Here is a 25,322-nt window from a genome sequence, read left to right as displayed (position 1 = left end):
TCTCTTCCCCTTTAAAGTAAAACGTCGTCCGACCCATCTCCGTGCGTTTCAGGGGCGGGGGCGGCCGCCGCTGCCGGCGGCGCGAGGCTGACGCGGGCGACGGCGGGCGGCGGCGAGGGTCACGTGGGCGTGTTTGGGGGCGGGGCCGCGCGGCGGTTCCGGGCGGTTGGGCGCGCGAGCGAGGAGCGGAGGCAGCCGCGCCCGCCCGCCCCGCCCCTGGATGCCGCTCTGCCCCGGCGCGGCCGCCGCCGATCGCAGCACAGGAGTCGCCGCCGCCGCCGCCGCCGCGGTTCATGTGGTTGGCCCGGGGCTGAGGAGGCCGCCAAGATGCCGCAGTCCAAGTCCCGGAAGATCGCGATCCTGGGCTACCGGTCTGTGGGTGAGTGGCGGCGCCGCGCGGCCTCCTAGCGCGCGGCCCGGCCTCGCCTGGGCGCCGGGGCTCGGCGGGCCCGGCCAAGTTTGGGGCCGGCGCGGCCATGTGGCGGCCGCGCGTTTCGTAACCAGTCGCCCGCCGCCGCCATAGCCGTTTGGAGCGGAGGCGGCGGGGAGGCCGGGCCCGCGCGGCGGCGGGGCGCGCGGAGGGCGAGTCGGGGAGGCCGCGGACGGCGGGGAGTTGGGTTCGGCCGAGGCCGGGGTGGCGCCGGAGGGGCCCGGGCCGCCGCCGCCGCCGGGGCGGGAGTCGCACCTGTCTCCCCGCCTCTCCGCGGCGCGCGGTCGTGATCGCTGCCGGCAGCCTCTCCCAAAGTGAATCGAGTCCGTGGGGTTTTAACAAAGGAAACGGCACCTCGGGTTTTCTGTCTGCGTTGAAGTTCACATTCTAGAGAAAACCGGGGACGTTTAGCTGCCGAGGGCAAGTTTCCTGCCGAAGAGCCCTAAAGGCGGCGGAAGCCCCGCGTGCTGCTGCGGAGCGGCAGGGCCGGGACAGACAACTGTCTGGTCTCCGTGGCCTATTTTCCTTCTGATAAAAATAAGGTCAGGTACTTGCAACCATGCTATTGAAGTAATTCAGAAGTTTGTTGTTGTTGTTTCCCCCCAAGAGGTTGACATGGATTTGAAACTTACTGGCAGTCGCCTCTTGGCCGATCCGGGTTGATCTGTGATGGGGTGCGGGGTGGACAGGATGCCAAAAATAAAAATAAAAAGAGAGAGAAAGAGAGCAGAACCGTTGAACTTAACCGTGTTTCAGGTGAGGCCTTATTTATTGTCTTTGACAAGCAGAAGGCTGGAGAATTTTTATGTTTTCGTGTTGTTTTTAAGAAGTAGCTGTCTACGGAAAATGTGCACTTGATCCTAGTGGTGAAGGCGAGAGTTTGGAATCAGCGGTGGTCGCAGGAGGAGGTAACCGCTGCCATAGGAAAGCGTGTAGCTAGCTGCCTACAGTTCCTTGGAAGATCTCCCCGACTCCACTTTCTGTTCTGCTCCCCCCCTCCCCGCCCCCCATTTTCCACCGCCCGTGCCAGGGTCCGTGCTCTTTGACCAAGATGAGCTGCAGCTTGCTTACTCATCCTTTTGTCACGCTTCCTCCGAGTGCCGGCGCGAGGGATCAAAGGCACTTGTGTGGAGATAGGAGGTTCCAAGAATCATAGGGACCCCTCTTGTAAGGTGCAGTGCCGGGTCATAAGCATATGTGGGGGAGATAAGTGACAGCCCTCACAGCTGCCGCCGGAAGTACCATGCGTCCAAGTGAGGCTAGCAGTCCCCAAATGCCCATATGGAACCCGCCTTTCAGCCTTTATTGGCAGCGGGAATCACCAGCCCTTGCTTATCTGTACTGTTTCCTCCTCTGCATTTTGAAGAACGGGACTATGGAATAGCCTGGCTCTTGTGTGAGACCTATCTAAGCACACAAGCAGTGCCCACTAGCAGTCTGAATAATCAGGTTACCGGTGACGTGTACCTGGCCTACCTGATTTAACTCAAAAGATGCCCCAAAGATCCAGACTTACTTGCCCTTGAAATTCTTGAGATGATTCTGGGGTTTTATCAGTAAGCAAGCCTACTGTTTTATCATTTTTGCTGAAGAAGTTCCTTATGTTCAATTGAAATCCTTCTGTTTTGTCTTCCTTCTAGTCATCCCCCTCCTAAATACCCAGATGTGACAGGTCACTTCAAGACATTTAGTGTGAGCTTCTGTTTGTTAAATACTCTTCTAAGTAGCCTCCCATGGGACACAGATTAAGTTCTAGTCCCTATTTCCTATGCCCTCAATATAGTAACCTCTTCCATTTTCTCCGCATTTACTTTCAAGGGTAGTGATGAGTGAAGTAAAGGTATTTTGGAGAGGTTAAGTTATTCCCAGTCTTTGTATTTGATTTTTGAGCTCTTGACCTTTGTTATGAACCAGGACATTTTGTGGTTTGTGGGGTCTTCTGTTTTGTTTGTCTGCATCAAAAAGGAAGTAAGTAATTCCCTGATTCCACCTACTAGCCACTCTTGGGGAAATGATTCAGTATTCAGACTCCCAAGAGTTTACTGGCATGTCTGCTTACAGATGGTGCTGTACTAGAGAAATTGGAGTATTGGGTTTCTAAATTGTGTTGTTTTGTATTGTTAAGCTGTTGTGTCATTTTGATGGGGTAGAGTGGTAGAAAAAGGCACAACTAGAAACCATACTTTTCTCAGAATGTTCTCTTGATTAAAAATCTTAAGCCATTTTGACTAGTAAATACTTAACATGCCACAGACTTAATTTTTAAATTTTGCCTTCAGATAAAACTACTAAATGTTACAACTTTTAAACACTGATGAAATGATCAATAAGGAAAAGACAGTTCTCAGATAATTTATACGACTCTTCTTCCCCTGAAGTACTTTTCCTGTTGTTTACAATGCTAAGCGTTAAGGACACGTCACCCATAACGCAGGCTGGCTTTCAGGGAGCGCTCTGTATTCATTGTCCAGCAGTCACCAGTGTCCCAGCTCCCTTACATCCATTGTTTCTGATGCAAACAAGTAGTCCCAGGGTAGGAGGTAACTCAACTCAATCAAGTAAAAGTTGTAGTGTCAGGTGACTATCTCAAATAAAATCTGGTGCATCTTTCACTGGAATTTTCTAGAGAGGCTTTGATAATCTAGTTTACCATCAGAGCATAATCCAAAAGTGGTTTGCCATATGTAAGCCTCTGAGGTTAACCAGAGGGGATCCCAGGAGTGTGAACAATCATGAGAGAAAATGAAACCACTCTTTTATAAAAGGCAATTTAGCAAAAAGTAACTTCACTTTTACCTTCTCGGATGTTTTAGGTAGTAGCGAAGATGCTTTCTTTGATTTGTATACTTCACAAGAAAAGATAGCATCAGATTTGTTCCAAACAGAATACAAGCCAATTGTCTTCTGTTTTACTGTCTGTTTTTAAATTATCCCTTTTGGACACGTTTCACTGAAATATTTTAAGGTAAAACATGTATAAAATCTGTTAGTATGTGAAATTGTATGTTCAAGTGCTTAGTAACATTTTGAGGTTGTGTGTGGGGGTTGGTAGTCCTGCAGTGGTCACCTTGCATTGAAGCTTGAAATTATTTTTATACTTTTTTTAAAAAATCCTCACCCGAGGAGGTTTTTCCATTAATTTTAGAGAGGGGGAAAAATATCAATGTGAGAGAAACACATCCATTGGTTGCCTCCTGCACGTGCCCTGAGCCTGCAACCAAGATATGTGCCCTTGACTGGAATTGAGCTCAGGACCCTTCAGTCCACAGGCCCAACACTATCCACTGAATCAAACCAGCTAGGGTTATACTTTGAAATGTGTGTGTGTGTGTGTGGTCACAAATGAGAATATACTTTAAAATATATTGATTTCAGAGAGGGAGAGAGAGAGAAACATCAATGATGAGGAAAAAAATCATTGATTGGCTGCCTCCTGTATGCCCCCCTACTGGAGAGCGACCCACAATCTGGGCAGGTGCCCTGTTTGACCTGGCATCTAACATGACCTCCTGGTTCATAGGTCAACACTCGACCACGGAATCACGCTGGCTGTTAACTTTTTTTTTAATCATTCAATCTTCTGTACAAGAGAATAACCAGAGTTTGCATTTGTGGTTATCACTTTCATTGCTGAATGTTACTAAATGTCCATGTAGGATATACTCATCCATACTTACCCTCATCACCCCAGAAAGAAACTGTGCCCATTAGCAGTCACTCCCTATCCTCTCTTCCCCTCAGCCCCTGGCATCCACTTTCTGTTTCTATGAATTTACCTTTTTATTACCAAATAATATTCCATTGTTTGAATATAACACATTTTATTTCTATATTCGTCAACTGGTGGACACGTAAGTTGTTCTTCATTTTGGCTATTATGAATAATGTTATGAACATTCCTGTACAAATTTTTGTCTTAAGTGTTGAAGTGTATGTTTTTATTTATCTTGGGTATATTTCTGGGAGTGGAATTTTTGGAACATAGAGTAACTTTATGTTTAACATTATGAGGAACTGTCAAAATTGTTTTCCAAATAAGCTGTGCCATTTTTATATTCCCATCAACAACTGTCATTGCTTTCAGTTTCTCCACATCCTCACCAATCACCAACACTTGTTATTGTCTGTCTTTTTTATTCTAGCCATCTTTATGGAACAGTGGTATCATACATGATTTGCAAATAATTTTCATTCTGTGGATGGAAACTTTTTGCTTCCTGTGAAGCTTTATCCAGGGCCAAGTGGACTTAAATACTGCGGTTTCTCCTCGGTGTTTTATATTTTAGCTCTTACATTTGAGTTTATGATATATTCAGAGTTAATTTTTGCATATGATAGGAAGTAGAGGTACAACTTCATTCTTTTGCATGTGGGGCATCAAGTTGTTCCAACCCCCCCCCCCCTTTTTAGCCCCCCGTTTTTTAAAAGATTATTCTTCCCTCATTGAATTGTCTTGATGTCTTTGTCAAAAACTGAATGACCAGAAATGTGAGGGGAAATTTATTTCTGGACTCTATCCCTCTGATCTATATGTGTGTCCATATGCCAGTATCACACTGTCTTGATTATTGTAGTGTTGTAGTAAGTTTCAAAATAGGGATGAGTGAGTCTTCTAACTTTATTCTTTTTCAAGATTGTTTTGGCTCTTCTGAGTCCCTTGCATTTCCATCAGTTTCTACGAATAAAAGCAACTGGGGTTTTGATAGAGTGTTTTACAGTTTTGCAAGTATCTTTAAATGTCTGGTTTAAAAAACAGCTGATTCCCAAATCCCTTCTCAGAGTTCATTTCATTGCAATGTGATACTTACTCCAATGAAGTATATGAAGGGAGTCCAGCCTGCACAGCTACATAATTGGGAAAGAGGGTGTATTTTAGTAGCTTTTTCAGGTAATTGTGGCTATTCTTTGATAACCCACCTAAATGTCATAGGTGGTAGTTTTTTAAAGGTTAGTTGTAGTTTGCAATATGAAATCATGTGGTTTAAGTTTCTGGCTTGTTACATTGGACTCTATTGGGTTGTTTTGCACTTTGAATGGGTCTTCCGCCCATGCCTGATTTTATTACATCATACATTGATCATTTGGGAAATATTGGTCCACTGTTTTGTAGAGCCTTCTGCATTTTGATACATTTCAATATGAAAATACTTTTAAAAGTCACATTAAATATCATCACCAGTAACAGAAAAAAACTAGATATTGGGAGGCTGTTAAGCTAGCCATGAGTGATGCAAACCTAATTTCCTCTTGAAAGATCGAATTTAATTGTTGGCTAAGTGCTAGCAGTTTTACTTGGAGTGACAGTCTCATTTCTTTCATTTTCAAGAAAATGCCTGCCAAATACCCACATTTGAAATAATGATCGTTTGTTGGTTAGTTTTGAAAGGAAAAATGGTGTTCCCTGAGTAAAGTGGCTATATCAGATCACTTCGCAACATATTGCTTCGCTTGGAGACAACCATCACACTTCAGTACGCAGTAGGATGCTCCGTGCACATATCCTATTTTGTCATGCAGAATACTAAAAAGACATGCTCTTAAGGGACAAGATTTAATAAAAGTAATAATTTTACTGCTTCCTCAGGATCATGCCAAGTGAAAATGGTGGTTGTTTTTTAATGTGGGTGCATGGTAGTGAAGAATATGGTGACTTTCTACAGCTTGCTCCCACTGTCCTGATTAGTGCTGAGGGGCACCCAGCTAATGGTATTGCCCACCATTGGTTTTGCACCATTATTGCAAATATGGAAACAGTTTAAAAGGCAGATAATATCGTAGCATTTCTATGAAAATAGTTTTGACCTCATGAGTTCCTTCAAAAGGTTTGTAGGCTGCACTATGAGAACCATTAAACTGTAGTGTACAGAATCTTTCTAGACTACTCACTGTTGTGCGGAGTCAAATCAAGACCAGCTGCATCCTAGCTGTTGTGGTGAGTCCTGAGGAGCCTTCCTAGGAGGCCCTGCAGCATCCTGAGGCAAGGATGGGGCATGAGAGACAAGGAGGGGAGGGGACAGGAAGAACTTGGCCTGCCTGCATCCCACAGAAGGAAGCGGGGGTGGCTCGAGCATAATGAGGTGGGAGTAGGAAATTAAGTTGGAAAGGTAGTCAGTAGCTGGATTTTGCAGGGCCTGGCAGGAACATTAGGGAATCATTCCTTCTGAGCAATAAGCAAGGAGTTGCTAAAGCCTCAGGAGAGTTAGGATATCTCAGTACTGGCTGACATGGCCTCTGATTGTGGTGCAGTTTGGGGTGTGTTGTTTTTTGACCTGGTAAGATTGAGGATCCCCTAAAATAATAAAAATCACCGAGAATAGCAGTGTACCCAAGACCTGTATACTAATACTGACATGGTTCAAACACAGGTAATAGGGTGAAAGTAAAAATAGCCACTTTATCACAAATGAGAACTAGCCATCTCTACCTGTGATGATGCAGTTAAAACATACACCACTTTCCTTAGTTTAGGTCTACAATATTAGTGATTTTAATATTGCTCATGAGTAGATTGTACTTAGTTATTGGGCTAAACCAAAACTGAACTTGGACATGATTGTACAAGTTAAAGCATTATGAAGTCTTTAGTGCTCACACTTAAGGGAACCTTTATTCTTGCTTCTAGTTTATCCTGAAGTACCAAATTAAGGCTTAACAGTTGCTAGAGAAATTGCTGTCTTAAACCGATAACTGTCAGAATGCAGACTGCTGGGTACCTTCAACAGGAAGTGTTTGATTTAGAAATGTAATTTAATAGCTCAAAGCACAGAGGTCCTGGAATACTACTTTATTTTATTTTTTGTGTGTAAGAATACTAATTTAGTATTTTGATATTTCTAAATGTATATTGGGCTTTTGTTAAAAAAAGAGTTCCATGGAAGATGGTATGTGAAGTCTAAATTGATGTTGGTTTAGCACAGATATTCCAGGGCTCTGTGGACAAGTAGAAGTAGGCAATTTAAGGATCTCAACCAAGTTCACTCCTTCCTGTCCTTTGTTGGTGGTATAACTGTAATATAATTGAGTTCCCTTACCTTCTCATCACCCTTCCTCCATTTCTCTGTGCTTGCTTGCTTACTTGAAGAAAGCCTGAGGTGGGAGTGGAATTTCTAAACAAATTGGTGTTTTAACAATATGTGTGATCCTACTTTTTTCAAGATTAAAAAGTAACTGTGATGGCAGGGCAAATAATTTGTGATCATGGAAATAAAGATACTGGCTTTTACAGTTAATATAATTTTCTGAAGTGGAAATGCTTTTGTAACACTTGTATGCCTTAGATATAAGTGCATCTAGCTGATCACTTGCTTTTCTTCAAATCTCAATCACATTTGGAATTTATTTTAAAGAGAATATTTTCAAATATAGATTCTCTTTATTCTTGTTCATGACTTGATGAGTTACTGGATAAAATATATGGTGAAATTCAGCCATGGCTTAACATAGATGGAGAGGTTCAGAATGACCTTCGCAAACTGGAGACACTCCCTGACGTGAGCAGAAGTGGAACACACTATGGACTCTCTAGTCTGCCTGCTGGGGAGTAACTGGATGTGGGATAGTGAATTTCTGGCCTGGTTTGTGTGGCCTGGAGTATACCAGGGGGCAGGAGTGGCTGACAGCATCTCCGAGCTCCATACTGGAGGGCAGGAGGACCACAAAAATGCAAGCCCTGAAGTTAAAGCCTAGTGTTATACAATATATCAGAAGAAACCTCCTGTGTGTATACAGGCTGAGAGAGACCTGGATTCTGTTTCTGAACATTTTAGCTGGCCGTGCTCTCACTGTGAATTCTGAGCCACTGGTAGCCTTCTCTGCAGCCTGGGTGGCATGTGTTGAAGACCAGTGCCAACTTAGAGTCATGCTTCTTCACTCGCTGTTCATGAGCTTCCCTGAGATGTGCATATTTCCAGGGGAAGAGTCAAGTGCTTTTATCATCCATCTTCTATCCAGAGGATTTCAGTCCCCAAAAGATTGAATTTCTAAAATGACTGTTTGAAGAGAACAGTGTGTGATTTAAGTGTCACATGTAGTTCAAATAGGTGGTCATCACTGTTTACCAGGCCCTATTCTAGTCAGAAAGCTAGGGCCATCCTGATCTCTGCCCTCAGGGAGCCTCAATCTAGTGAGGAACCACTGTAAAACAGTTGCTACTAATAATGATATTGGCAGGTGTTTTTAAAGTACTTACTGAACTCTAAGTACCATAATTATGCCTATTTTGCAGAACAGGAAACTGAGCTACAGAAAGGTTAAATGATTTGGCCTAGGCCAGTTATTAAGTGGCAGAGCTAGGATTTGAATTTAAGCAGTGGTCCCAGAACCAACACTAAATAATACAAATTACTATTTAAAAACAATTTGAGCCGGGACCGGTTTGGCTCAATGGATAGAGCGTCGGCTTGGGGACTGAAGAGTCCCGGGTTCGATTCCGGTCAAGGGCATGTACCTTGGTTGCGGGCATATCCCCAGTAGGGGGTGTGCAAGAGGCAGCTGATCGATGACTCTCTCTCATCGATGTTTCTAACTCTCTATCTTTCTCCCTTCCTCTCTGTACAAAATCAATAAAATATATTTAAAAACAATTTGAATAAATGCTTAGAGAAATAATTTAAGGGAGAGCTAACATAACCATGGGTGGAGCAGAAGACTTGTCCCTCGCAAGCTGTCATTAGAGCTGGAGTTGGCCAGGCAGAGGGTGGGGAGCATGGGGGCAGGAGAAGGGCAGGGCCTTCCAGTAGAAAGGAACAGCATGTGCAGACCTCCTAGCGTGGAGAAAGAGGTTGGCACTCGGAAGTAAAGAGAAGGCTGGGTGTTGGCTGGTGGATGAGGAGAAGAGTAAGATGTGAATGGCAAGGAGATCACGTGGGACTAATCTGTATGCCAGTTGTCTACCAAGAACAGCCTTGTGGCCCTGTGGGAAGTTTTAGACTTTTCCTAGAAACGTGGAAAGTCACTGAAGTGTTGTAAGCAGCAATGAGGTGATTTGTCTATACCAGGCTTGGCAAACGTTTTTTGTAAAAGGCCAGATGGTAAATTTATGTCAGGCTTTGTAGGCCACATGGCCTCTTTCGCAACTACTCCCTTCTGCTTTTGTAGCGCACAGCGGTTACAGACAGCATATAACAAATGGGCGTGGCTGTGTGCCAACAAAACTTTATGGACACTGACATTTGAATTTCATCTAATTTTTACATGGTATGACATATTATTGAGTCTTTTCAGCTATTTAAAGATGTAAAACACAGCCCTGGGGAGGTGTTGCTCAATGGTTAGAGTGTAAGCCCTGGCCAGAGGTTGTGGGTTGGATTCCAGGTCAAGGGCACATACCTGGGGTACTGGTTCACTCCCTGCCCCCGTCAGGGCTTGTGCTGGAATCAACCAATCAATGTGTCTTGAGACGTCTGTGGTTTTTTTCTTTCTCCTCTTCCCTCCCTCCTTTCCACTCTGAAAAGTGATAGAATATATATCCTCAAATGAGGATTAACACAATAAAAATAAAATAAAGATGTAAAAACCATTCTTATTCATAGCTCATAGGCTGAGCAAATTTGGCCCCTGGTCTGTAGTTAGCTTCTCCTGTTTTATATCCTCAACAGGATCCTTCCCACTGCTCTGTGTCAGGGATGAAGGCAGTCAGGAATGGAAGTGGGAAGACAGTCACATATTGAAGTTCACCATCAAGATCTCGCAGACACCCCAGCAGTGTGGCTCAGTACTTGAGCGTGGACCTATGAACCAGGAGGTCGCATGTGCCCAGGTTGTGGGCTCAATCCCCAGTGTGGCATGTGCAAGAGGCAGCCAATCAATGATTCTCATCGATTTTTCTGTCTCTCCCTCCCTCTCCCCTCCTCTCGGAAATCAATAAAAATATTTTTTTAAAGGAGTCATGGACTAGTGGAGTGCTGGAGGGATGACGAGGAGACAGATTTGAGATGCTCTTTAATATGTTAAGGATTGTTAATTAGAGGAAGAATCAAACTTCGATGTGGGGGATGTTAGGATAACATTCAGTGGTTAGCATGAGTGTCTGAGTGGGTAATGGTGCCACTGGCTAAAATGAGAAATGGTAGAAAAGAACCAAGATTTGGCGATGGTCTACATACTAGTCCACACACTTGTCTTTTCGATGGGTGGCTGCTCCTGCAACTGGGGCTCTGGGGTGTGCTGCTCCTGGGTCCTTATGTTGCCTGAGAATCTGCCCCAACACACCCTCATACTGCAGGGTTGTTGCCTTGGCAGCAAAGGAGGTTGCAAAACCTACTTGGCCGCACACTGCTCACTGTGCCGGGGAGGGTGCTGAGGTTCCTGACCAACTACAGGATGTTCCCATTTTCCTGTTGGGAGAAGGGGAAGTTGGGCTTCATGTCTAAACCTTTTCATTTTGCATAATTGCTACCAAAATGAGTGAATATACTTAATGAAATAAATTGTTCTCTTACTCTGGCCATGTTTCTGAATGAGCATTATCCTAAAAAACTGGACAAAATGAACATACCTTCTATTTCTTATACTTCTGCAGAAGTCTTTCTTATAAGCAGCTGTGTTTATACAAGTAAGATGTTCCTATTCCAGGGGTCCTCAAACTTTTTAAAGTGGGGGCCAGATCACGGTCCCTCAGAGAGCTGGAGGGCCGGACTATATGAACTACTAATTCCTACTGTAACACCTTGGCTGCGCTCACTGCCCAAAAAACCTGGCGGGCAGGATCAGACTCCCCTGGGGGCTGCATGTGGCCCGCAGGCCATAGTTTGAAGACCCCTGTTTCCTTCAGCTATGGTATTGAGCAGCATTGTCCAAGAGAAATAGAATGCAAGCACATGTGGAATTTAAAATTTTCTAGTAGCCACATTAAACAAGTAAAAAGAAAGAGGTGAAAATAATTTAGTATAATTTAGTCCAGTATGTTCAAAATATTATTTCAATATGTAATGAATATTGATATTTTTACATTGTTTATGCTAAGTTTTCAAGTCTTAAGTACATTTTATGCTATCTCAGTTAGGACTGGCCACCTTTCAAGTGCTCACTGTCCCCCTGTGGCTGCTGGCTGGTGGACCGTGCAGGGACAGTGAGGAATGCCAGGGTTGTTAGTAAATGGACTCAGAGCAGATTTGGAAGAACTCTTGAAGAAATCCTATCTAATAAAAAGGGAATATGCTAATTGACTGACGCACCCTCAAAGATAACAGAGCCCACAGCTACAAGATGGCAGTGCCCAGTCCCCTCAGCCGCCCAGGGTTGCCCGAGGCTCTGGTAACCAGGGCCAGCGAGGCTTGCATTGGCAGCAGCAGATATGATGGGGCATCTCCTTCCCCTGGTCGCTAGGCCACCTCCCGCCCCTGAGGGATCCCCCTCCAGTGCATGAATTTTCATCCACCGGGCCTCTAGTAATCTTTATAATTATTCGTGGTGAATACGCTTTATTACTTGATTGTCCTAATTTTTTGTCATTACTAGTTTTGATCAGTCTTAAACTTTGTGCTCTTTAATATGTTAAAGATTGTGTTAAAATTTGAGGATTCATCTCTTGTTTGCTTTTTTCAGCTCTTTCCCACTCTGACCCTCAACCTTCTTTCCATTTGCTCACAAATCTAGCAAAATTCATTCTTTATTGTTGCCAAATATTTAATTTACTGCAGTTTATCAGGTCTATCGCCTCCCTTGCTTTCCAAATCGGCTTCCTCTCCAATTCTCCTTATAGAAATGAGTATCCTATTATTTTTTAAAGTTTTTTTAAAATATGTTTTTATTGACTTCAGAGAGAGAGGAAGGGAGAAAATAGAGGGGTAGAAACATCCATAAGAAAGAAAACACCTCCTGTTGGGAACTGAGCCTGCAACCGGGGGAGGGAATGTGCCCTGACCGATAATCAAACCCTCAACCTCCCCGTTATGGCCAAGGCACAACTGCTGAGCCACACACTGGCCCAGCATGATTATCCTATTTAATCATCTTTGGCAGTTTCATGGCCTCTCCTGGCAGCACTTATTTTCCTTTTTTTATTTATCCTCACCTGAGGATATTTTTTAATTAGTTTTTAGAAAGAATGGAAGAGAGGGGGAAAGAGAGAGAGAAATATCGATGTGAGAGAAACACATCGATTGGTTGTAAGAAGCCTTCGACCCAGGTATGTTCCTTGAACAGAATCAAACCTGGGACCCTTGGGTCTGCAGACCAATATTCTGTCTATTGAGCCAAACCGGCTAGGTCACTTGTTTCTTTTTAATATAATAACCTTGACAGTTTGCCGAAACCGGTTTGGCTCAGTGGATAGAGCATCGGCCTGCAGACTGAAAGGTCCCGAGTTCGATTCCGGTCAAGGGCATGTACCTTGGTTGCGGGCACATCCCCAGTGTGGGGTATGCAAGAGGCAGCTGATCGATGATTCTCTCTCATCGATGTTTCTAACTCTCTATCCCTCTCTCTTCCTCTCTGTAAAAAATCAATAAAATATATATTTTTTAAATGAAAAATAACCTTGACAGTTAATAATTTCTTTTTTATTTCTGTAACTCATATCTATTATCATTTTATAAACTTATTTCCCATGTTCTCAGGGGGATATATCTGGAAGCATAGTGCTTGGTAGTAATAGTAAGCACCCAGGGAGTATTTGAGTAATAATCTTATGAACAAGTTTTACTTGATTAGTCTCTGTCTTGTCTTTGTCATAATAATTGCACCTTGGATTTTGTATGTGTTTTTTTTCTCTCCTAGCATCTATTTTTAAATATTGGGAAGGGGGTGTGAGAAAGAATAAGATGATGTCAACCCTGCTTCACTCATAGGCACAAGTGAGATAATTCATGCGAAACTGTTTTTGTAAACTCTTAAAACAATGTCTCGCTTGTGGGTTGTGGTGAACAATTAAAATTTGAATTACCTGCTTCACATGCCCTCATCTGACCCTGTGTGTGGTGGATATTCAGGGTGGGTCTGTATTAGAGGGCTAGTAGGCGCTGATGGAGAACACACAGGAACTCCTATGCACCTCCTTTTAAATCAGAATGCTGAGATGAGTGTATTTATTTTTAAAGGCTTCCTTGGTGACTGATGTATATACATATGTGTATATAACACCACCCCTCACGGAAGCTGCAACCTGATGCTGTTGTCGGCAGCACTACATCTTTTTAGTGCTGCTGAAACGGATGCAGCACTTGGCAAGCGTTAATTGTCATTGCTATCATTATGGGACACATTGGCAAACCTTTGTGCAGCTCTGGCTCTTCATCAGTGATGATATATTCAGGGGGCAGTCCACTTAGAACCCAGGTGATTCTGTAGTCTCTCTGCTGTTTGCAAACCTGGTCCATTTATTGATATCTGTTCTGTGGTGGCTCCCAGAGAAGCATCTTCCTGCACTGGTGCCAGCCCCGTGGCACTCCTGGACTGCAGCATGCTGCAAGCTCATGCCAGTGCCAGGTTTGCTCCATACGAGCCATCAGCTTCTGCTTTTGTGTTGTCTGGAGTTTCCAATGACATGCTGGAGGGCCTGGGGAGAGGACAATGGGAAGGGAGAAGGTGCAGTTGGCCCATCTGAGTCTAGTCCTGGCCACTACCAGCCAAGGCCAACACAAGTGACTATGAGACCAGCAGAGGACCCAGTCCAGTGCAGTCTTAACTGTAGACTCATAAACAGATGAAGAGGATGTTGGTCTCAGCTTCAGCCATGAGTGTGGGGCAGTTTGTTTCACAGCAGTGGAGAAATTGACACTAGTTTTCTACTTGGCAAGGGGGCTATCCTATCTAATAAAAGAGTAATATGCAAATTAACCATTGCTCCACTACACCCACAAGCCATGCTCACCAGCCAATCAGAGTGAGTATGCAAATTAACCCCAACCAAGATGGCTGTAGTCACAGAGAGAGTAGGAGGGAGGCTTGGGTTTCCCTGACAATGGAGGAAGCCAAGCTTTCCACACACCTTGTGGGCCCAGGCCTCCACTCAAGGGTACAAAGTTTCAATTATAGAAGATACATAAATTCCAACAGAAATGGTGGCAGCCATAGAGCAAGCAGGAGGCTTGACTCCGCTCAAGGCTACAAAGTTTCAATTGTAGAAGATACATAAATCCCAATACCAGGGCCTCTGCTTGTGTTGCGGGAGGGGGGCGAAGGGGTATGGCTGGCCTGCAAACCACCACAGGCCCCTCACCAAGGCCGCCCTACGCTTCAAGGGAACACCCACCCTCCCACCCTGATCCAGGATACCCTTCAGGGAAAACCAGCTGGCCCCCACCTGGGCATCAGGCCTCTATCCTGTCTCATAAAAGAATAATATACAGATTGACCATCACTCCAACACACAAGATGGCTGCCCCCATGTGGACACAAGATGGCCAGCAGGGGAGGGCAATTGGGAGGGACCAGGCCAGAAAGGGAGGACAGTGGGGGGCACCAGGCCTGCAAGGGAGGCAGTTGTGGGTGATCAACCCTGCAGGGAAGGGCAGTTAAGGGTGACCAGGCCAGCAGAGGAGGGAAGTTGGGGGCAAACAGGCTGGCAGGGGAGCAGTTAGACATCAATCAGGCTGGCATGCGAGTGGTTAGGGGAAATCAGTAAGGCAGGCAGGCTAGCAGTTGGGATCCAGCAGTCCTGGATTGTGAGAGGGATGTCCGACTGCTCTTTTAGGCCCGATCCCAGTCACTGGGATTGGGCCTAAAAGAGCAGTCGGACATCCCTCTAGGGGTCCCAGATTGGAGAGGGTGCAGGCTGGGCTGAGGGATACCACCACTACCACCCCTCACCCCCCATGTACCGGCCTCTAGTATTTTAACTTTTAAAAAGTGCTTATTGTCTGAGCTGCTGGGAGGAACTGGAGGATTTGGGAGCAGCCTGGAGGCTGGAGAAGTTAGGGTGATCTGTTCAATTTGAACTTTTCTAGCAGTGGCTCTTAAACTGTAGTGTGTAGCAGAATGGGTAGGGGATTAATATTCCCATCCTGTAGGTTTGGGTGGGACTCAAGAATTTGGAATAAGTTACCCTGTGACCCTGCTGGGGAAACTTGACTGTTGTAGGAGAAAAAGAAGCACAGAGGGTCCTGAGATGACAGGACCTGGTGGGGTTGCAGGCACACACCATAACTTAAGAGCGGTTTCTAACCCACATAGTTATAGGACTTGCCTGCAGCTAAGTCCAATAAGCTCAAAGCAAGTGACTAAATCACACAGTTTATTGGAGGGCCCAGGGAATGGAAATGGGAGGGTTCTGATAAAAGGCTAGTGGACAGTGATTGATTTTAGGGCTTCAACTGATAGGGAAGGAAATGGTGGAGATTGGAGATTCAGCTATAATCATTTAGAGTGGTATATTCCTAACCTTTTTCACTGTAGCCTGTAGTAAGAAATACATTTTACTTTGCTCCACAATCAAGAATGTGAGTATAGCTGAAACCGGTTTGGCTCAGTGGATAGAGCATTGGCCAGGTTCGATTCCGGTCAAGGGCATGTATCTTGGTTGCGGGCAGTTGATCCATGTTTCTCTCTCTTCAATATTTCTAACTCTATTCCTCTCTCTTCCTCTCTGTAAAAAGAAAAAAAATCAATAAAATATATATATATTTTTTAAAAAGAATGTATAACTGATCAGAAGTTTCATAACAACTTTCTTATTTACATTCCACTCTGGTATTCCTGTTTCTTTGAAAACAGTGCTGATCTTAGCACAGTATGTGGATTTCATGACCTGGTGGGAAAACATCGCTTCCAGGGATGGTCGGGATTCGAGTCAGAAAGTGAGGGCACTGGCAGAATGCTGCCCTGCTTATGAGCCATACGTGTAGATATGGGAGGTGGAGTCACCGGTGGTCACCACACGATGGTGTGCTCCTGAGGTGGGTAACTGAAGTGGCATGGAGACAGTTTTTGGTGGCAAGACCAGTGAGCTTTGAAGCTAAACTGTTAGGACAGCTTGTGTATGTGGACATCAAAGTTCTGGAAGCTGATATGAAGAAATTGAAGTGAAAGTGAAAGCAGCCCTTGGAATGGGTTGTGTCCCAGATATACCATGTGGTCCTCATGGATCCTTCTGCCCAGTGACTTGATAAACTAGTTGCTAGATTGAAACCCTCTCCTTTCTGTTATATCTTACGGTTCTAGGGAGTGTGGGTTTCAGGGGAAGAGGGAGTAAGGTACAAGTAGTTGTGGGTTTTTAGGAGAATAAGCATGAAAACTAGTTAAGAATTCATCTGAAAACAAGTGTTTTGTGTAAACGGTACCTATTTTGCAAAGATCACGAAGACAAGATTTAGTTGACAACCTTGAAAATACATCTTCTTTTATGAAAATATTGGGTGGAAAAACGTTCTGTGCCATATTGTCATTGTGAAATACACTGAGTGGCCAGATTATTATGATCTCTGAATGCATAATAATCTGGCCACTCTGTGTGTGTGTGTGTGTGTGTGTGTGTGTGTGTGTGTGTGAGAGAGGCCCTGTGCATGAATTTGTGCATGGGTGGGGTCCAGCCTGCCTGCTGACAATTTGCATATTAGCCTTCTATTATATAGGATATACACTGAGTGGACAGATTATTATGTGCTCCGAGATCATAATAATCTGGCCACTCAGTGTATATGTCACTGTGCAGTTTTTACCTGGTAAAAGTTTATGTGAGACTTTTTTTTCATTGTTTTTATGATTTTTAAAGTTGAGGTGGTTTTTAGTTTTGAGAAAATGTATTAGAAAGTTGTTGTGAGATACTTGATTACATTATTTTCAAATCTTGCATAATGTGTTATCAAATTAGAATACTTGTCTCTGTGTTGATACACCCATCCAGGTATGTGCTCCTTTTCAGCGTACTTTAGCTCACGCCTGAATTGTTAGCATTTAGCATTTCTCCAAGAGTTGATCAGGAGTTTGAGATTGTCCCCAGGTTATATAAACCTATGAGCCTCTAAGAGCTTGATTGGTGCTAAAACATCTTCGGGAAATTGGTGTTCCAGAATTTTGAATTTGACAAGGACAAAGGCCCAAATAGATGTAGATGTTATTATGAGGGAAAATATAAAAGGGGATCAAGTAAATAATATAATTTGCTATAGGTCAACAAGGCTTTTTGTAGCTTCGAGCAAACTGCATTGGGAAACTTGGCCAAAGGAGCCAAATTAGTGCTCTAGATGAGGACGTCCCTTAAAGCCAGAAATTACTAGAACCAGGACTGAGAACACTCTGAGCAGTGGGATTCATTTACTAAGATTAATTATCAGTTAGTGCTGACTTGAAGATTTCAACACTGGTTGCCTAATAACTCTGCTTTTAATGGAAACAGCAGAAAACAGCTGTCATGTCAGCAAATGTAGCCTATCTGTCCCTTCTTAATTTAAATAATTAATGGTCTCCCCCTAAGGGAGAGCCCAGTGGAGGAGAAACCCAAGGGAAACTTAGCTTCTCTTCAGTCCCACTTCTGGATGAATTAGCGCTTTCTCCCATGTCCGACTGATTGAGAAATCCAGCTGCTCCCTGAGGACTGGGGTTTCCGATCTGCTGTCCCAGTTACTCAGGAAGAGTTTGCTGTCGGATCCTCCATTTGACTCAGGTGGATTGCATTGTCTGCTTTTGCCAGAATAATTGCTTATGTTTTCAAGTTAATTGTGAAGTTAGCCAGGCAAATACTGTGTGCCCTCTGTGATATAAATGAGGAACTCTTCTTTAGATATGAGCCAATAATTGTATTTTTAAAATGTGGGGCACTTGTTAGCTGTAACTGTTTATCTCATGCTGTCTTGTTTAGTGTATAGGATTTTCTTTTCAATTTGGTTGTGACTTCCTAAATTTCCTGTGCTAACTCCAGGGCTCTCCTCCCCTCCCCTCACCCCTGCCGGTGAGACTCGCCTGGTGCCAGTGTGGAGAGCCGTCTAACCAGTGTTTCCTATTGGTTTTTCTCCACTTTGGGGGGAGTTCATCACATACATCATATTTAATCCCTTCCTTTACTAGTTTTAGTCCAGTTCTGCTTTTAAAAAAAAGTTTTTAAAAGTCACTTTTTAGCTTTGTAACTCTTGACCATTTATCTTGGGGGTGAGGGGGTTGTAAGACAGAAAAAACACAAAACCCCCAGAGTGTCTGGAAGTATTCTTTAGAAGCCCTTAAGAAGGTCTTTTCTTTCTTCCTAATTAAACATATTTTGCTTCAAACAATAGCATTCAATATAAATAAGAATATTCTTATTCTTTAAATTTTTTCAGCTTTGCTCACATAAAAGGGTTTTTTATTGCTATTTTCATTACATAAAAGCTGTTCTATATCTTGAGCTAAATGCCTCTTTACGAGCTAGCTTATATAACACAGTCTTTTGAGCACAATTCTTTTGAAATGCATGCAGTTCCTGGACAACTACTGTATCCGGTATCACAGACAGGCCCGTGTTTGGGGACCAATAAGTACTAGACAGTTGTTTCTTAATTTCTATTGAACTGTTTCCTAGTCACATTTATAAAAATGAGATCTTTTCCAGTATCTGAATGTATGAGAGTGCCCTTTGGAGTGTCTGCAGGGTGTGCAAAGACTAATTAATGAAGGTACTTTCAGATAACTTCAAGCACTAAAAGAAATAAAACAGGATGGTATGATAGAGTGGCGTCAGGGAGTTGGCACCACCTTAGATGGGGTAGTTTTAGCGATGGCCTCTGAAGAAGGGACATGTGAGTGCAGACCAGAATAACGACAAAAGTGAGTCAGAGATCTGGGGGCTGTTTCGAACAAAGGCACTAAGGCCAGTAGGAACTTGGCAGGGACTGAAGAATGTGACTGGAGCCTGCGAGGGCCCCTGGGGGAGTGGTAGCTTAGATGTTAGGGAGGTGGGCAAGCAGGCCCTCTCCCCCGTAGTGTGTGGGTCGTGGTTCCAACTTGGGAATTCATTCTAACCACAGTTAGGATGTTAAGCAGAGAAGTAATGTCTTGATTTTCCAAAGCGCTTGTAGGCTGCCTTGTGGGGAGAGTGGTTCAGTTGTCAGTAATTCTGGAGACACCGTGAACTTTGTGCTTAGCTGCTTGGGAGGAGTAAATAACAAGCCTGCCAACTTGGGGATTTTCTAGTCGTCTCCCAGGAGCTCCCACTTTTAAACCAGCTTATCTATTGATAAATTTCTAAGTATAAGAGGACTGCCTGCCTTTGGTGAGAAAACCTCATGCCCCCTGTGAACTCCTCTCTGTGGTTTCAGGAAGGCAGGCAGACCAGAAACTCCAGGAGTCCCGCCCTCCCTGGCTCTCGCTGCAGGTTCTGAGATGGAAGTTCGGCAATGAGTCTAAGGGTGGACCTGAGAAGGAAGGATTTGGGATGGAATTAGGGAGGAACCACTCCCTGCTTCCTGCTGATAAAATAGTCTGGACTGTTTCTTTCCAGGGAGCCCTGCTCTAATGTCCTCCAGTAGAAATTTTAGATGACACGTAGCCATGAGAATGTAGGGCTCAGTTATCACAGTGTTTTGATGAGTCCAGAACATTTCTGAACTGTCTGTGTGCAGGACACTGGTAGGCCTTTGACACTGGATGATAGGCACAGGGTTTATACCTTCACCAAGTATTAAAACTAAAAACTTTCCTTATTTTTCAGCTTACTCTCAATACCTTTAGTTTCTTCATCTGTTAGAGTGATGGGTTTTTTGTAAGATATTAGAATTACAAATTTTTTGCCTTGATAATGCCAATGCATTCTTAGTTGTCACTTTCTTTTACAGGGAAATCCTCGTTGACAATTCAGTTTGTTGAAGGCCAATTTGTTGACTCCTACGACCCAACCATAGAGAACAGTAAGTATTGTTTTCAAGGATTTATAAACTGAGAAGCCTGCCTTTTGCATACAAACAGCCGTTGTGTGTTTGGAGGCTTTGATGGAAGGATATTCAGTTAGACTTATAGATCACCAACTAGGGTCCAAAAAATGCTTCCAAAAACTTGACCCACTTTACAGTGAGTGGGTTTTTTTATCTCACATCCAGACCCTGCCATCTAAAAATTGTTACTCATCTCCATAGGAATCAGATTCTGTATCGGAACCCCGTGTGCTAGATTCCGCTTTAGGAAGATGAAGAGACTTCTTTTTTCCCTTTTTCTTCCTCTTAACAGTAGCCCTCTTTAGGGGTTCTAAGCTAGAGAAGAAAGATGCAAACACTATGAGTTCCTTGTCCCTTACTCTTGTGGAAGCCCAAGCTGCCCGACCCTTCCAGTCCTGGCTACTTAAGGAAGGAAGTCTGGGAGAAGCGAGCCAGCTGTTCGGGGTAGGACAGAGCAGTCGCAGCATTAGAACACACCCGTCAGGCCGTGTGCAGCAAAAGCATGGAAGACTAGAGCCAGCCATGATCTTTACCTGGTCCAGTTTCAATCTATGGTTTCAGAATCTCCCTGAAGGATTTAGGACCTTGAGCCAAATCTTAATTCTGGGGATCACAGAGGAGAATGAAGTTACTTGTTAAAAGCTAATCTGGTTTCAGGCCATTTTGAACCCAGCTTGCCTGGAACCAGTCTTCTCAGATTGTTGACAGCAGTGCTTACCTGGGACTTGTCACTAGGAACTTGCAGATTTAAACATGGGGTCCAAAAAAACCTGATTGGCACATTAAACAGGCAGCCTACCTAATAGCCAGGCTCACCAGTTTTAACAGCTTGATTCGTAGACTTCACCTGTCCAAAGCTTGCAAGAGAGATTTAAAAAGAGGCTCTCAACGGGGGTTGACAAATTTGGACCAAATTGCCTATGAGCTAAGAATAGTTTTTACATCCTATCTAATAAAAGAGTAATATGCAAATTAACAATCACTCTGCTACACCCACAAGCCAATCAGGAGAAAATATGCAAATAAACCCAACAAAGATGACTACGGCCACAGAGAGTAGGAGGAAGGCTTGGGTTTCCTCGGCAATGGAGGAAGCCAAGCTTTCCACCTGCCCTTGCCAGCCTAGGCCTCCACTCCAGGCTACAAAGTTTCAATGATAGAAGATACATAAATCCAAACAGAAATGGTGGCAGCCATGGAGCTGGAAAGAGTGGGAGACTTGGGTTACCCCCAGCAATGGAGGAAGCCAAGCTCTTCGCACACACTAGCCAGCCCAGGCCTCTGCTTAAAGCTACAAAGTTTCAATTATAGAAGATACATAAGTTCCAACAGAAATGACTGCCACCACAGAGCAAGCAGAAGGCTTGGCTCTGATCAAGGCTACAAAGTTTCAATTGTAGAAGATAAATAAACCCCAGATACCAGGGCCTTTGCTTGGGTCGCCGGGGTGTGTGGCTGGCCTGCAGACCACCACAAGCCCCTTGCCCAGGCCACCCCACACCCCAAGGGAACCCCACCCTGATCTGGACACCGTTCAGGGCAAACCAGCTGGCCCCCACCCATGCACCAAGCCTCTATTCTATCTAATAAAAGAGTAATATACAGATTGACCATCACTCCAACACACAAGATGGCTGCCCCCATGTGGTCCACGGTCCTGCTCCCATGTGGACACAAGATGACCAGCAGGGGAGGGCAGTTGAGAAGGACCAGGCCTGCAAGGGAGGGCAGTTGGGGGCAATCAAACCTGCAGGGAGGGCAGTTAGGGATGACCAAGCTGGCAGAGGGAAGTTGGGAGTGATCAGGCCTGCAGGGAAGGGCAATTGGGAGGGACCCAGGCCTGTAGAGGAGAGCAGTTGGGGGGAACCAGGCCTGCAGGGGAGGGCAGTTAGAGGTGACCAGGCTGGCAGAGGAGAGAAGTTAGGGGCAAACAGGCTGGCAGGGGAGCAGCTTAGCATCAATCAGGCTGATAGGGAGTGGTTAGGAGGTGATCAGGTTAGCAGGCAGAAGCGGTTAGGGGCAATCAGGAAGGCAGGCAGGCTAGCAGTGACGTGAAAATATACAATTAGGAATTCAAATTTCAGCAAGCATAAGTAAAGTTTTATTGAAACACAGCCATTCTCACTCAGGTACGTACTCTAGCTGCTGCTTCTCTGCAACAGCAGAGTAGATGGAAAGTTGCAGCAGAGACCATATGGCTCACAGAGCCTAAAGTATTTACTGTCTGGCCCTTTCCAGGAAGTTTGCTGACCTCTGGCTTAAAATATCCAGCTGTCCTTTGTCCCGTAAGCTGGTAGCAGGGAAGGAAGCGTGTTGGTTGTTAAGCTAACTGGGAAGTCACGTGTTTGGAAGTAACCTCTGCCTTATCTGGAAGGAGGAGTCCTGGTGGCATCCTGTTGATTTCCTTGGCTGTTGCGGAATAGTGTGCCATGTGAGGTTAATTTGAATGTTGAATGAACAAGTCCAGTTCTCTCTCCATTGGAACCGGAACACAAGAAAACCATGTTCTTGGCCTTGATATTTGCTCTCCATAGCAATTTAGAATGTGGTTTCCTTAAAGAGATAAAGCTTGTTTGAGAGTTTTATCCATAGGATAATAGAAGGTAGTTTTCATGGTAAGCTCTGCTAATAAAGTGATTTTTATAATTGTGTATCTTTGTGCCATTTAAGATTCAGTGGGAAGGAAAATCAAGGTGTTATCTATAAATGCATTTTGTTTATGTGTAAGTAATGGATCAGACAAAAGTCCAACTTCCTTACCTTGATACTGTCTCAGAAATAGAATGAAAGGACCCTACTTTGAAGGCTGTCAGCATCATCGTGCTTTTAATGTTTTCCTATCTAATACTTGGTGTTTAATAAAACTTTTTTTTATTTAAAGTCTTTAGGCAAGAGCAGAAATTAGTATCAGAATATATGAATCCCTTAAAAGTTCGTGAGCGTGCCCGGCCAATCAGTGTGGCTCTGTGGCTGAGCATCGACCTATGAACCAGGAAGTCATGGTTTGATTTTTTTGGTCAGGGTACATGCCTGGGTTACAGACTCCATCCCCAGTGTGGGGCGTGCAGGAGGCAACTGATCATTGATTTTCTCTCATCATTGATGTTTCTATCTCACTCTCCCTTTCCTCTCAGAAATCAATAAAAATGTATTTTTAAAAAACATTCATGAACATATTCAGATACCTGATTCTATTTCCCATGCTTCTGACAGTAACACAGGACAGAAACCCTCCTCAACCTTCCCCCACTATTCAGTAGAAAAACATTGCTCAGTGATAATAAGGGATTGGAGAGGAATGGATGATCGTCATAAACTTGTTGCGAGCTACATAAATAGATGGTTTTGTGGTTCTAAAAAACACAGTGAATCTGGAAATGATTCAGTAATTATTTTACACTTAACTCTAATATAGAACAGGGTGTTTGTAGCAAACATTCAGTGTTGACACATTTATAGGCAATATCACTGCAGAAGCAAAAAGTCTGGGACTTTTAAAACATAGAAGAAAACATCGATAAAACCACATATTTTTGTGTTTGGGGAAATGTTTACATCAATATACTGCCTGTGCAAATGTGCTTTCTTGTGTACCTCTGTGCTAATCTGACAAGTCATAAACTAGATTGACATGAGGACATGGAGGAATAGCACCAAGTCACAGCTCTGCCATCCCAGAGTGGGAATCAGTTTAGCAAGCCTTGCGTGGTGGGCAGGCTGCCCAGTGGGGTGTGGGTGAACAAGAGTTCACCTTGCACGTTAGTAACTCAGACCTTACTTTGTGGACACCTGATCTGAAGTCTTCAGGCTGGGTCTTGTTTATTAGATTTTACTGGTAAGTAGCTATTTGCCTGTTCAGAGATGTTGTAGGGTTTTAAACTAGAAATTAGATTAATTCCTCCGGGGATTAAAAAGGGGAGAATGGTTTCAAGGAAAGTGGTGTCGGAAAGCCAGCTTCCCTCTGCTCCACAAGGCGGTGGAAGAGTTTGCTCCCGGTCTGTGCGCTGGCAGGCGCTCTCAAGATGCTTCCCTTTTTCTGTGGTGACAGCAGGAGGCACTTCTCCCAGGCAGATGGAAGATCTGCATTTCATCTCACCGCTTTGTGTGGGAGGGTTTACATCCTTTTTAGGTGCAAGGATATGCTAAACGTTTGTTAATATTTTATTTCTTTTCTGTCTTATGTTCAGTTTCATTTCCTGCCTTTTTACTCCTACCTCCCAGCCAGAACTTTCCAGTCTCTGTGGCCGAATCTTCCCATGTTTGTGACCTGGCAGCTCAGGGAGCCCCTGAGTGTGCAGGTCAGGCTCAGGCTCTCTGCCCTTGCTGTCCAGTGGTCTTCCCCTCGAGAATTTGTCCATCTCACCATACCCGCCCAGCCTCTCCCCTGATCTCCAGGCCTTTCTACTGAGCTCCCTCAGTCCCTTGGGTATTTGAATGGGCTTCTCAGACTGAGCATGCCTACCCCTGCCCCTCAGCCCCCTCCTCTGCTGTTCCCTGGGCCTCTCCCGAAGGCTTTTCTGTGTCGGTTCACGGCCACTCGTGCCTCCAGTTGCTCAGGCCAGAAATTGGAGTCTTCCTGCCTGCCTGTTCTTCACATCCTGTCACTGGGATTGGAAAGTCCTCTTGGTTCTACCTTTGAAGTATATCCGGAATTCCACATGTCTCACACCTCCATCTCTGCCCCCTGGTCACTCTATTGTGGGCTCCCACCCATGTCCCTTGTCCATTTTTCTATTCACAACCTAACCAGAGCGATCCTTTTAAAATATGAATCCTATGGCCGCCTGCCCTTCCCCTACCTAAGTGCCTGCCCACCATTCTCAGCCTCAGTTGCACTGCCTTTTTTTTTTTTAATCTTCACCTGAAGACGTGCTCAGGGAGAGGGGGAGGGGGAGGGGGAGATATTGATGTAAGAGAAACACCAATCGGTTACCTTAGCTCCAGCCAGGATCGAACCAGCAACCTTCCAGTGCACATTAGAATGCTCAGCCAGCTGGCCAGCTGCACTGGCGCTTGCTTTTCTCACTGAGCCTCTCCTTGCCGCTGCACCTCCTGGTGCTGCTCCCAGAGCAGACACCTGACAGCAGGCCTGTGCCCAGCCTCCCTCCTTCATGGTG

General features: G+C 44.6%; 1 protein-coding gene across 1 annotated transcript in view; it reads left to right on the top strand.

Moving 5' to 3' along the window:
* RHEB (Ras homolog, mTORC1 binding) overlaps window positions 1-25,322 on the top strand; it is a 40,576-nt gene continuing 15,254 nt past the window's right edge. Inside the window, exons 1-2 of the mRNA XM_084897565.1 lie at window positions 1-379; window positions 20,110-20,181. Of these exons, the coding sequence (XP_084753691.1) occupies window positions 328-379; window positions 20,110-20,181 (124 nt within the window). The 5' untranslated portion in view covers window positions 1-327. The remainder of the gene's footprint in view (window positions 380-20,109; window positions 20,182-25,322) is intronic.

This window comes from Pipistrellus hanaki (assembly GCF_964339955.1).
Source record: "Pipistrellus hanaki genome assembly, chromosome: 10".
In the NCBI taxonomy this organism is placed as follows: Eukaryota; Metazoa; Chordata; class Mammalia; order Chiroptera; family Vespertilionidae; genus Pipistrellus; species Pipistrellus hanaki.
This window is presented reverse-complemented; position numbering and strand designations above follow the sequence as displayed.